Source organism: Limulus polyphemus, unplaced genomic scaffold (assembly GCF_000517525.1).
Source record: "Limulus polyphemus unplaced genomic scaffold, Limulus_polyphemus-2.1.2 Scaffold91, whole genome shotgun sequence".
In the NCBI taxonomy this organism is placed as follows: domain Eukaryota; kingdom Metazoa; phylum Arthropoda; class Merostomata; order Xiphosura; family Limulidae; genus Limulus; species Limulus polyphemus.
In genome coordinates, this window is record NW_013665701.1 from 580,104 (window position 1) to 594,264 (window position 14,161).

The 14,161-nt window shown below is 35.6% G+C and overlaps 1 protein-coding gene across 1 annotated transcript in view; it reads right to left on the reverse strand.

Annotated features, from left to right (window-relative positions):
* LOC106468716 (alkyldihydroxyacetonephosphate synthase, peroxisomal-like) overlaps positions 1-13,208 on the reverse strand; it is a 51,303-nt gene extending 38,095 nt beyond the window's left edge. The window contains exons 1-2 of the mRNA XM_022397913.1: positions 13,096-13,208; positions 11,923-12,015 (exon numbers count right to left, since the gene is read on the reverse strand). Of these exons, the coding sequence (XP_022253621.1) occupies positions 11,923-12,015; positions 13,096-13,208 (206 nt within the window). The remainder of the gene's footprint in view (positions 1-11,922; positions 12,016-13,095) is intronic.
* Between the last annotated feature and the right edge of the window lie 953 nt (positions 13,209-14,161).

A 14,161-nucleotide genomic window follows, 5' to 3' on the forward strand; every position in this document is an offset into this window, starting at 1 on the left:
CAGACATAAACCCCACACTAGTTAGAGACTAAAAAAAGAGTGCCAACAAATAATAATAATATGCCAATATGTAAAGGCTATGTTGGGGACAAGAACATTAAGATTTTAAGAGACACTTGGTGCAGTAGTGCAGCATTGAGAACCAGTCTAGTATCTGAAGATCAGATAACAGGCAAGGTACGCCTATATGTGCTAATTGATAGGACAGTGAGAAAATTTCCCATTGCAAAAATAAAGTTGGATACTCCATATTATGTAGGAGACCTTGAGGCCATGTGTATCAAGGAACCAATACACGGCTTGGTGATAATTAACGTACCAGGTAGTAGAAATTTGGAGGAACAAGACAGAAAGAAGATTGATGAAGCATCTGTTATCACCACCAGAGCTTAAGAAAAGAAGAGCAAACAAGACATCAAGCCACTGCAAAGTTTAAAAGGCGACATTCCGAATTTAGGTTTGCAGGAACTGAAGGAAGCACAGAAGAAAGACCCTTCACTGCAGAAACTTTGTGACAATGCCCGGGAGAAAGTCGTGCACAAAACAAAGGGGAAAGATACTTATAGAACAGAGGACTGGAAGGGACTTCTATACCGAATCTATCAAGGCAGTTAAACTGGGGAAGTTGAACAGATCATAGTACCAACAGAATACCGGACGCAAGTGATGAAGTTGGCTCATTAATCAATTGTGGGAGAACACCTAGGAACAAAGAAAATGGCAGATAGAACCATCAGTAATTTCCATTGGCCATGAGTCATCAGAGATGTGAGTTGATTCTACAGGTCATGTGACATCTGCTAAAGGACAATACTTAGAGGAAAAGTAGCTAAAGTGCCATTGGGGGAGATGCCTCTCATAGAAGAGCCGTTCAACAGAGTAGCTGTGGATTTGATCTGGCCACTAGTGCCTGTTTCTGACAAGGGTAACTGATATGTGCTGACAGTAGTCAACTATGCGACATGTTATCCGGAAGCAATAGCACTGGCTAAGATAGAGACAGACAGAGTAGCAAAAGCCCTTCCTGAGATATTTTGCAGAGTAGGCTTTCGGAGAGAAATTCTGAGTGACAGAGGGACACAGTTTACTTCAGAACTGATGAAGGAAGTGTGCAGACTCATTAGTACCCAGCAACTGTTTGTCACCCCGTACAATCCTTAATGTAATGGACTTTGTGAGAGAGTCAATGGAGTTTTAAATAGCATGCTAAGGAAGATGTGCCAAGAGAGACTACATGACTGGGACAGGTAATTGCAGGCAGTATTATTCACTTATCGAGAAGTCCCACAAGCAAATACAGAATTTTCACTCTTCGAGTTACTGTATGGAAGAACAGTACGAGGTCTGATGCAAATATTGAAAGAGCTATAGACGGGAGAAGAAAATTCAGAAGTAAGGAACAAGTACCAGTATGTGTTAGGCCTCAGAAAACGACTGGAGAAGACCTGCCAACTCGCTCAAGGCAGTTAGAAGCATTTCTATGACAAGAAGACCAAAGATCGATGTTTCAAAGTTGGACACAAGGTCTTAGTTTTGCTGCCCACAGACAGACTCGCCCTGCAATGGAAAGGACATTTTGAAGTACAAGAAGTACTCAACAGAATGAAATATAAGGTGAATGTAAACGGGAAGACTAAGATCTACCATGCTAATCTGTTGAAGAAGTATTTTGGGAGAGAAGAAGAACCAACGGGTCCAACTATTGATGTACAAATGGACATGGCAGGTGTGGCTGTCATGGAAGTAGAATCTGAAGACAGCGACTTCATTACAGAAGATAAGGACCTACTATGCCTAAGAGCACTGAGTAGATATGAGATGTTCAAGGACGCCAACATGAGTGTCAAACTGACTGATAGGAAGAGGAACAAAATCTATTGTGTCAGCATACAGATAGATTGGGAAATACGGACCTCAGGCAACACAAGGTGAAGATAAAAATGAGGGATCCCGTTAAGGGAAAGTCCTACTGGAGACCCTATGCAAGGAGAGACAGACAAAGGAACTGTAAATGTTGGAGCAGACTGTATGAGCAGACTTTGGGGATGAACTAAGGACAGTCTTTGTGTATATATTAGAAAATATTGTAAATATTTATCTCGAAGGGGGTTTATGTCACAATATAAAAGACTGTTTAGCTTAGATATAATTGATTAATTTATTTTGTGAGTTAATATTTTATTAGTGTTTAGTTTTTGTTATAATAAGAGTTCAAAGCAGACAACTGTAAAAAGTTGTGTTTATAATTCATTGATGTTGAGACTATCGAACGTCACGAATATAGAGATTTCTAGAAGGTGGACAAACGATTAAGTGATAAAGATATAAATAGTGTGAGATGAGCGAAAACATCAAACAGAAGAGAATAAAGTTACGGGCAAGGAAAAGTTCGGCGTGAAGTTAGCTACCGTAGAAGTGATAGGCCTAACGTTTAATATGTTAAAATAAGACTAACAGTAGAAAAGGAAATATGAAAATAATTTATTCCGTCAAAGCGTGGTTCTCAAGTAACTGAATCAGCCTGAGTGCACTTTGACAAAAAGAACAGAGGATATTTAGAAGAAAGAAGATCAAACGATTACGGTAACTCGCACTACAATTGTAAGTGAATCACACACAGAATACTAGTGAAATAGTAATAGAGAAAATAGTTCGGCTTGTCAACTTAGGCCTAACTGGACTTTTGACAAGAAGAATTATATATATATATTGTTTATTATATGCCTGTAATCTCTATAGTGTGAATAATTTGTTGTTCATACGTTTAACTTGTTCCGAATATATATATTATTTTGAAAACAAATGAAGTGCGTGCTGTTTATTTATAATTGAATTTGTCATCAACAGGTCACAGACACCTACTGTTGAAGAATCCTGAGCCCAACAACAACGCAGTATATATTTATAATATTAAGAAGTATAAGTATAAGCCTTTTATTTTGACAATTAGCAAAATAATAATATTTTAAATTTTGACCCACTTGTTTAATCATATCTTAGAGACAACGAAAAATTTAGATACACAATATATATATATATATATATGCGTGTTCTTAATTCCAATTTAAATCAAGTTGAGTGCTTGAAAGAACAGAAAAAACAAAAGTGTGTCACGTGAAGAAGGTTTATTGACCAGGTAGGTACCTGTTTAAGCGTATTCTATTTCATTCACTAGTCACGTTTCAAGCGCACTAGGACATACAGCTATATCTTATTTTAGTATGCAGTGTTCATATTGAATGGGAGCTTTTATTCTCCCCTACACCGAATCTGTAATATTAATGTTATGAAGTCACGCACGTACAAACACAAATCAGCAATAGAAACGACTAGATTACTAGTTTCACACTTAACAGGGGTTAATGTGAAGCGTAAAGAATGGCAGTGCTGAAAATGTTGTTCGAGATAAAATATAACATATATGCATTTCTAAGTACTTTTATGTATGTGTGTGTGCCTATCATTAAACGTTTAAATCATAAAACTTTATTGCTATCAAAGAAACTTCTTCTTTGATTTAAATGGATTGGGCGTGTCCTTGGTAGTTAGAGTGCCTGGACTGTGTATTCGACGATTCGCGGTTCGCATTCCTCTGCCAAAAAAACGCACTTCGCATTTTGAGGCTGTAAGTACGTTATAAGAGCAATGGTCAAATCTCACTATTCGATTAGCAGCCCAACGTTTGGTGATGGGTACCGTTAACTAGATGTCTTCCTTCTAGTCTAACAGTTCAAAGTTAGGGACAGTTCTCACTGATAGATTTTGTAGCTTTGTGGATATTCAAAAACTAACAAATAAATTTTATCTTTATTCTGGTTATATTTCTAATATCTTAAGCACATCTGTAAAAATGGTTAAACCGTTAAACTTTCTTCAGCTCACTTTGATTCTGTTGTTGTTATTTCTCTCTTTTTTTTCTGTTATTTTCATATCAACAATAGTTGGTTGAAGATGTGGTCTACATCTTAAATACCTCGGGTGTCATTTTTCACCGAATAATCAAAAACAAACTAATTTCTTACTAAATCTTTCTCTATTCCTTTCGTGTTACCAATCATAGTGTTTAGGTTAAAAACTACTACTGTTAGAAGAATGAAAATGATAAGGGATCGATCGTGGATTGAGCAAATATTACACCATCCCATTGTGCAAAGCTGGCAAAGACCTATCAAAAAAGGACTCATCACAGCAGTAATGGCTGCCAAAGGTGCTTCCACCAAGTATTGATTTAGGGGGTGAATACTTATGCAATCAGTAAATTTCAATTTATATATTTTCTTTGCAGGTTTTGCTGACATTCAATTTCTTTCACACATAAAAATGTTAACTTTGATCGTTAGAGTTTTGAATAAAAACAAGTTCGTTAAAAAAAAAATTTATATCATTTGTATTTCTTCAAAATGCGACATTATTGGTAGGGGATGAATACTTTTGCAAGGCACTGTACATACCTAAGAACGTAACTATATGTAAATATATTCTAAACACATGAATCGCACTGAAACAAGCAAGGTCTACTTTAAAAAGTTTGTGTTATAATTCTCTCACACAGCTACACAAGGGTCTACCTGCGCACAGCCGTCCCTAATTTTCAACTGATAGGCTAGAGTCAACAGAACCCACTACTCACTCTTGGACTACTCTTGTCTGAGTGGCTCTTCGATAGCACAGCTGTATATCAGCGAACTTACAAAGCTAGAAACTGGGTTTCGACACCCGTGGTGGACGGAGAATAGATAGCCCATCGTGTATCTTTGTGTTTGATTACAAACAAGCTTGTCTGAGCGAATAGTGAGATTTAACTATCACTCCGAATAGCGAATATACGGGCCCAAAGTATGATATTGAGGCAACAAGACATGAACCATAAGTTCTCCAATACACACTACAAGCAAATCCTGGAATGTCTAGGTCTGTAAAAAAAATATCACATTTCTGAATATTGACGAAGGAGTGTTATTAATCGAGGCTTAGCATGGTTAGGGATCAAAACCTTACACTCTACATGCTCACCATTTCACCTATGGGGGCGTTATAACGTGAGAATCAATTCCAATATTCTCTGATCAAAGGTGTCCCAAGAGTTGTCAGTGGGTGCTGTTGGCCAGTTGCTTTCCCCGTGGTCGGTAGTTCAAACTTAGGAACGGCGATATATATAACCGTGGTAACTTTGTCATAAACAAAACAAATATTCAAGTTATTTTTCGTTGAATTAAGATCATAAACTAGGAAAGAAAATTCTCGACGTTTATCAAATATATTGATTTTGCCTGAATCGATTCTTATTTTAATGTAAAAATTTAAATAATGGATTTGTGTATGAAATATATCAATATTTTTGATTTTCAATTCACGGAGCATAGGATACAGTTATAGATACCTTGATTGGTTAATTAAGCCATCTTTGTAACTTTATGTTAAAGTAAGTAAATTTGAATGTAAATCGTTTTTCATAAACAAAATTTCATAGTTTTTTGTTTGTTTGTTGTTAAGCGCAAAGCTACACAGTGGGCTAATTGTGCTGTGTCAACCATGGGTATCGAAACTCGAATTTTAGCGTTATCAGTCCAGAGATTTACGGCTGAGTCGATGAGGGGGCACCTTTCGTAAAAATGAAAACATAAGTTAGCAACATTAGGAGAATAATTAGCGTCCACGTGGATATCAGCAACCTGTTTACAAACATATGCTAATCAGACCATTCAAATCATTTTCCTATACGAAGTCGTAAAATCAAAAGTGCGTACTGAAATGGCATTTTCTGCTTCATTTAATGTTTCTAGAACACTTAAAACTATTTCATTCTTATGTATTGCCAAGAAATCATGATCACCATCTCTATATTTACATATTTATTAATTAATTCAATTCTATTGAACTGGATAGCTGGATATTTTAAAACATTTTTATTAAATTAATAATAAATCTGAATTTATATACGCCATCACAACGAAAACGCGTAACATAAGATTAGTTTACTCAATTTTACCATTTAACTACTCCTAATACTGACACTGAACTGTTAATAAAATAAACCTTGTTCATTAAAGAACACATTTTTTTTACACTTAACAACGCACAGTCTCTTTTCAGTTATATTTATTCTAATTTGTCTGAATTTTTTCAATCGCGTTTTTCTTTTTTATGGAATCTGACAGTTATGCTGTTATTCACTGATGAGGGAATCTGTACTACTTCAAAATTTCTATAAGCATTTTCTTAATTGTTAACATCACCCTTCGGTTTTTTAATAAATATGCGATTTTTTTGTACATGAATTAATTAGATTTTTATTTAGTTTTGTAAAGCATTTAAATACGATAATTCTGAAAATGTAAAACGTTAACAGGTGATTTTTTTCAAAACTTTAATGATTCTATTTACTTCCAACTTGATCTGTCGGTACTATAGTAAATCTTTCTTTAAGTTGTTTGATTTGATTTTTAAACTAATAAAAAAGACTTACTGATTTACAGGAATGCATACATAATTAGAGGCACTCCTATTTTTCTGACATTGAATCCAACAGATTGGCAATGAAGTGAACTCTTTGGAGTTCTGAGACCAATCAAAAAACGGAGCAATGTCGTGTTAATGATGCAGAATCATCAAGAGAGACGAGTTGCACTACAATTATCCGAAGAAAAAAAAAGAAGGAAATCGGGGAAAGTCAATAGGTCATTGAAGAGGCTAGAAACAATGTTTGGAACTGACTGAGACACTATAGCACCATCCTGGCAAAAGTAATACCTGAAGAAGACAAACCAATGTAAAGTCGAAGCATATAGTATGTTCCACCAATAATAAAACTTTTCCGTATGCTATAAATCGTTGTTTGTCTGCCTATTATTATAAAAGGACCTACTTTTTCTTTTTTTTTTGTTGAAGTTCAGTTTCTTGACTTTCATTTTTGAGTTATAAGCATCAAGTTGTGTTAATTTTTGTTTTGTTTGTTAAGCGTAAAGCTACACAACGGGCTACTGATGCTCTGCCGTCGCGGTTATTGAAACCCAAAACTTATAACCGTTATAAGCCCACAGTATTATCGATGAGCCAGCTGGGAGCCTATGTTACCTGCTCTCAACGCTTGAAATATCAACTTTATCACACAGTTTGTAAATTATCAAATTAAATAAAGTTGTTGTTTTTCAGAACTTCTAAATGTATAATTAATAGTAGAAATAAACAAAAATATTTCGTTTGCACTCTCGAAATAAATAAGAAAGACAAGAACATGAAACAATAATCATCATAAGCGTATGAGACGGGGGTGAGGCTGGGTGGAAGCCCCTCCCGCTAGCATGCAATACATATGGCCATTCGGGCAAATTTTCAGTTTTCGTTAAGGCAAAATTAGAAGCAGAAAATGTGATAATTCGAGTAATTTTCCTCTTCAGTCAGAAAAAACTGGTAGCAGAAGTTTCATATTCATAACCTTATTCGGGCACAAATTGTACAGCCCTCTTCTCTGAAAAATACCCTGTGCGCCTATGACGATAAAAATCGTAAAGTTTCCGCTAGTTTATCAGTTATTTCAAGAGTCATTTCCGCTATTCAGGCGACTGCGGTCCGGAAACCGATAGGCTTGTTGTGTAAATCAATTTAAGTTTAACCATGTGGAAGACAACGTGCACATCAGGTGTAGTGATTTGTTCAAAACTGCTTTAATATGATTTTTAACGATGGCTGTTATACGCTTAGGTGTGACCATAAGTTCATGATAGCGTCATAACGGAAGTTATGATGATGTATGTTACCCTCCGCATGGTCAAATTGGTCTACACTCTGCATTTCACGATATTTCGTTTATCGGTTTCCTGAACGTAATAGTTCGCTCCTCCTAAGAGGAATTTAGGTCTTTGTGACCTAGGAGGGTCAAGTACGCTGAGACCTCTTCCTCCCTTCCGTACCATGATATGTTGTCCTTGAATGTTGATGTTTAGTACTACACGAGGGTCGGAGTAAACCGCACTTGCTCCGACCCCTTTCAGGGCAATGTCCATGTATGTTTTACGATCACATTTTGTGTTTTGCTGCAAGTTACACTAATCGAACATATTTTACGTAAAATACCCTTGAAATATAGTAGGGATTTGTCATATGCTCCCATCACTGTTAGCACTGTTGATCCTTTGTTAATTTTAGCCGACCATTAGTCGCGCACTGATCAATAGTGCTTCCTTGTATTGAATTTGACAAGTAGTCTAGATTCTATTTCTTCTGGCAGCAGCTTCCATAGCTCCAGTCACTCTTTTCTTGTATCAGCACTGTTTTTGTAAATAGCTCCGACTGCTTTATTTGAGATTTCTGCTGTTGTTTGCTGGTAATGAATTTGCACTCCTTTGCAATGTGTCCCATTTTATAGCAAACATAGCATCTCTTCTCCCTTCTGTCTATTAACCTTCTGTCAACACTGGGTTTCGATACCCGTGGTTGGAACAGCACAGATAGCGCATTGTGTAGCTTTGTGATTAGCAACAAACAAACAAAAAGCTTGTTGATTTCCAATCTATTTGAAAGCTAGAGTATTTCATATAAAGAAAAATAACATTGTTTGTGTTTCTGTTTAATGACTTTTTTATGTTCGGAAACTCTCGTGTCAACACTTCCGGTTTCACCTATATAAACTTTCTCACAAGATTGACATGGTATAATATAAGCTAAACGCCTTGCTCTATTTGAAGTGCCCCCAGTGGCACAGCGGCAGGTCTGCGGACTTATAACGCTAGAAACCGGGTTTAGATACCCGTGGTGGGCAGAACACAGATTAAGCACTTTGTAGCTTTGTGCTTAACTTCAAAAAACAGACAAACAAGCTATTTGAAGTTTGGTTACTTTTAATGATGATGGATCTTTGTCAATACAATACGAATAGTGGCGCGGATTCTAGCTGTGCTGAACTTTTTCCTTTGGATAAGTTAATATCGTACTTACGATAGGCATGACAAAGTGCAGTGCGAATTATAAATGTATTGGCCAAATTTCTTTTAAACATGTTTTGTTAAGTTGATAATTTATGATATAAATAAAAAAAATGTTAGAGAATCCCCGTTTTTTGCCCCCAACAGTTCTTCATAAGTCTGAGCGTCCATCTTGAACTTATGCAAATTAACCATTTTGCCCCACCTACATTTATCTATATTTTTATTATGTTGTTTGGGAGGATTTGTGGGGTTGCCTACAACAAATCGCTATTCTGTTGAATTACATGGTAACTTGTTTAAAACAGCTTAATTGCTTAAAAATGCAATAATGGGAAATTAGTACTGGTGACCAGATGGATACAAAACACAAATGCAGTGGAAGGAAGCGACCTAGATCAGGAATGAGAAGCTAATAAAATTCCACTATTGGAGACAGTTGTTGAGGTTTGTGGAGTATCAAAAGGAAGTAAAGAATAAAATAAAGATTCAAGGTTGTGGAATAAGGAAGAACAGGAAGCAATAAAGGTGAAAATAAGAACATTGAAAGAGGCTAAAGTAAATGAGAACAATATTCTCGTGTAGAGAGAAACTAAATGGAACCCCCAAAAAAAAGCAATGAACATAACAAAGAATGAATCGTGGGAGAAATGGAATAGTAAACTGGAAACACCTGAAGGTGAAAAGATGATATATAAGACAGCTAAAACTAGAGAAAGAACACGAAGAGATCTTAGAAAAGTAAATGTAATAAGAACAGAAATGGGTCAATAGCTATTAAGAATGAGGACATAAATATAAGGCGAAAGCAGTATTATGAAGAATTGTTGCATGTAGAAATTATCCGAAAGGATCAGTAGAATAAATAAACAGATCAGAAGTTAAAAATAATGAAAATAAGCCGATCAGAAGTTAAAAATAATGAAAATAAGCCGATCAAAAGTTAAAAATACTCTCATGAAAATGAAACAATGTAAGGTGATTAAGCTCAAGATGTGGAAACAATCTATAACTTAAAAACAGAAAAAGCAAAAAAGAAAGAAAGAAACATGGAACAAAGGCGACTGGGCAGTTTGTCTCAGCTCACATCTCACAGGAAAAGGCCTACAAGTATATGCAGGCATGACGTCAGAAGATGCCATGGATTATGACAAATTGAAAGTGGCTTTACTGGAATGATATGTACTTACAGAAGAAGTTTTTTTTCGGAAGTTCAAAGGAGTCAAACTCGACACTGGAGAAACTGTATTTCAGTTTGTGGCACGTCTGCGGCGATATTTCACCAGATGAACTGACATGGCCGTGTGTGAAAATAGTTTGAGGGACCGGCAGACCTATTAGTACGTGAACAGTTCATGACCACGTGTTCAACTCAAATGTCACTGTTCCTAAAAGAGAGAGCCCCAAAAAACGTAGGCGAGATGATCAAGCTGGCAGAACAGTATATGAAAGCCCATGGAGGTAGTATAACTGGCAAGTACAAGAATGTCCTGTTAAATCTGAAACCAGTAATGGCTGACCAGAAGTAGAAGTTTACTAAGGAGGGGGGGGGGGGGTGTAAATCAGCAAGAATTTTCTACAAAACGGATAACTAAATAAAAACTAAACAAGAATCCGGGTTTCGATACCCGTGGTGAGCAGATCACAGATAGCCCATTGTGTAGCTTTGTGCTTAATTACAAACAAACTCGATGTTTATGTCGTTTAGTGCAATACTTTCTGCCAATATGGCTCTGCATATATTATATTTATGGGAGAATTGTTAAAATGATGCCAATAAGAATTAAAATACTTGACATAGATATTCATACCGATTACTTTCAGAGAAGTCTTGGCCAACTGAGAATCCAAGTTGGTTACTATTTTTCAAGATGGTCTCCGATTACTCCGCTAATGTCAATCTTCAATACAAGGATAGATGTAGGAGTCCGATTTGAATTATCTTAGTATCTAATTGTATGGTTTTCATAATGTTCACTACTACAGGATTAATTCCAGCTGCTGTTTGGCATGACAAAGTAGCATTAAGTAATAATGAATAAGTTCAATCGTCACTGTAAACATTGTCATTTCCTTTACTTCGGATGGATACACCTGGGTTTGACGAATCTTGATCTTCATTATTTATTTCGGATGGATACACCTGGATTTGACGGATCTTGATCTTCATTATTTATTTCGGATGAATACACCTGGGTTTGACGAATCTTGATCTTCATTATTTACTTCGGATGGATACACCTGGGTTTGACGAATCTTGATCTTCATTATTTATTTCGGATGGATATACCTGGATTTGACGGATCTTGATCTTCATTATTTATTTCGGATGAATACACCTGGGTTTGATGAATCTTGATCTTCATTATTTATTTCGGATGAATACATCTGGGTTTGACGGAAAGGGAGTGTAATCATGATACGTGTACCTATTTTAGCTGATTTAACCTTGGAGCGGTTACATGACTTGTGAATGCCTTGTCGTTTTGGGTTTGCACTGATGGAATCCTGTAGAAAGGCACCTTATCTCTTTCATAATCCTATACTACATACGGTACCCAGCGATAACAGAATGGGTCTTGGAGAGCCGAGATCTTCGAACTTAAAGTTAATCTGAGGCGTTTTGAAACTCTTCTCTGAGAGACAAAAAAGTACAGACCCCGAAATCTCGCCACACTTGGATAGCTTTGCTATTCCACCAGCTGTGCACGAAATATTAACGCTAAGTATTAGTAACAGAGTGTAGACTGCTATTAACATTAGTAACATAATGTAGACTGTTATTAACATCAAAAGTTCACTCTTTATGAAAATGAGGTCTACGTGGCGAAACAAGACAACCTCTAGTGAAGGTCTGCTGTCTCAGTTTTTGGTAATAGAGTACATATTCAGTAAACAGACATTCACTTACACACATATAAGAATAAATCTGGTTCACACATGTTATAGAAAAAACATTATTTCCAATAAATAAAATGTTGTTGAAAAAATTGTTAATTACCTGGCCCCAATAAAATGAATGACATCCTTGTCAGAGTCATAAAGAAACTTAGAATCTTTGTATCCCCATCCATTCCATTTCACAACATCTTGCCTGCAGAGATATGTAAACATGTTCATTGAAAAAAAAGCAAATGTTAAAATTTAGATACATAGTGCTAATACAGAAATCGTAGGAGAAGAAGCAATATATTATTCTTCGGTTCGACAGTGCTAGAAAATAGTTTAAACGTTTATCCGTCTCATTTAGTTTGAAATTTTCAATGTCAAATTTGAACTTCATACAAGAAATTTAATTTTTGCAAATAAACAGGCTTTAGCTTTATTTGTTAATTTAGGTTAAGTTTCCATCAAAAATTTCAATTGTTGGTAGAGCTCGGCTATCTGCAAAACTACTAAAACACTCCACTCAGGGATACGTAGTCTACGAAGAGAAACTAATAAAGTGTAGTTACATGTCAAATTCCTACCCAAACGTTTGTGAGAAAAAAAGAAAGAGAAAAGGTCACCATATTAGTTAAGACATTTTTAAGTTTATGTACGAAAGGAGTACAGAATTTGTTCATAAGATATGTGTCTCTCGGTGGCTCAACAGTAAGCTTTAAGGAATATTACGCTAAAATGGAGAATTCGATTCCTGCGGTGAGTACAGGACAAATGACTTTGTGCTTAAGAACAAAACAATCAAACAAACATGAGTAATTGTTACACATCTGAGATATAAAATTATCACCAAAGAATATTGGTAATGTTTTCCAAGATATGCTTATATCGACATTTTGTTAATAGTAAAAAGCATATCACCACTACTCTTTTATGATAAATTTATATGTCAGATGTATAACAATTATGGATGACAAATATTTTTAACAGTTCCACAATAACGACTTCTAACACCCACTTGGCCGAATATATCACCGAGTTTTTATATAAGGTAAAATAGACATATACTTGTAAATTAAATTTATATTAATTAAATTCGTAAATTTCTTTAACACCAAACATTAGTACATAAGTTATTGGAAGATAATAACGAAATCTAGTCGATAATTAATCTGTAAACCTGAAGTTCAAGAACACCAGATGAGATATGCTAATGTAATGCATAGTTACATACAAAATAGTGTTATTCATTAATATTACTAAAAGCTAAATTAAATTATCACAAACTTACCTACGTTGCGGAACCTTGTGACTCTGCTTGTGTTCGTTATTGATGGAATTCTCTACGAACACATTGCTTCCTTTAATATGTCCTTTGATTACGGACAGTCTTTCGGCAGCCATGTTGGGGATGTCTACTTCTAGTAATAACGAGGTCTGCTAACTTGAGGTAACCCAGATCTAGATATAAAACATTCTTAAATATTTTGAAAATATTTCTGGTTCAATAACACAATAAAAGTCACCAATTCAAAATACTTTAAAGTTTTTAAATGTAGAAAGATATTTTCGTTTCTAAAAAGGAAATATTAAACATGCTAAAGAGTATTTTTGAATCGTATCCAGCTTGAATAACTACTCTTTCCTGATAAACGCATGCAAAGTTTATCAATGTTGAATTGCTTCAAAGAAAACTCCATATCGTCAACTCACCTTTATATAAAATGAATGGTAATTAGCACTTCAGTTTAATATTGTGTGCCATACTTTATTATAGGAATGTGAAATTATCGTATAAGACCCCAAACGTGGCTGAACACACATACAGTAATGTTCTTGCCATCGTATTGTGTCAGTTGTTTATAGAAAATACTAAAAACGAGGTCCTTTACTGTTCCAATTACTTTACACTGGCTAACACAATATAGCCTATTTTGACATTGAGCTCCCTATTTAAAGGAAGAAGCATAATAAAAGAACATAAACTAAAAAATAAACTTGATCGCTTTTGATATTTTTTGTGAAAACATTTTTAAATGAAATCTCTGCCTCTGTACATCTTACATCTTCACGTTAACCGGACACTTGTAATGGATTGGCGCCTTACCAGTGAAGATGTGTTTTCTCAGGAAACTCCCGTCCCCCCACACACACAACAAAATCTTGGCATAGGATTTATAGACCCCGCCGCCCCGAAGGACCATATGTCTGAGATCGGCCGTTTATTAGTGTTTGGTGCTCAGATGTATGTATATTATACATCATACTCACCTTAACTTGCAATTTTACAGCCAAGACTATATCATTTCCCAATCCTCGAGCACCCCCGATGATTATTTTTTAATAATTAAATGTAA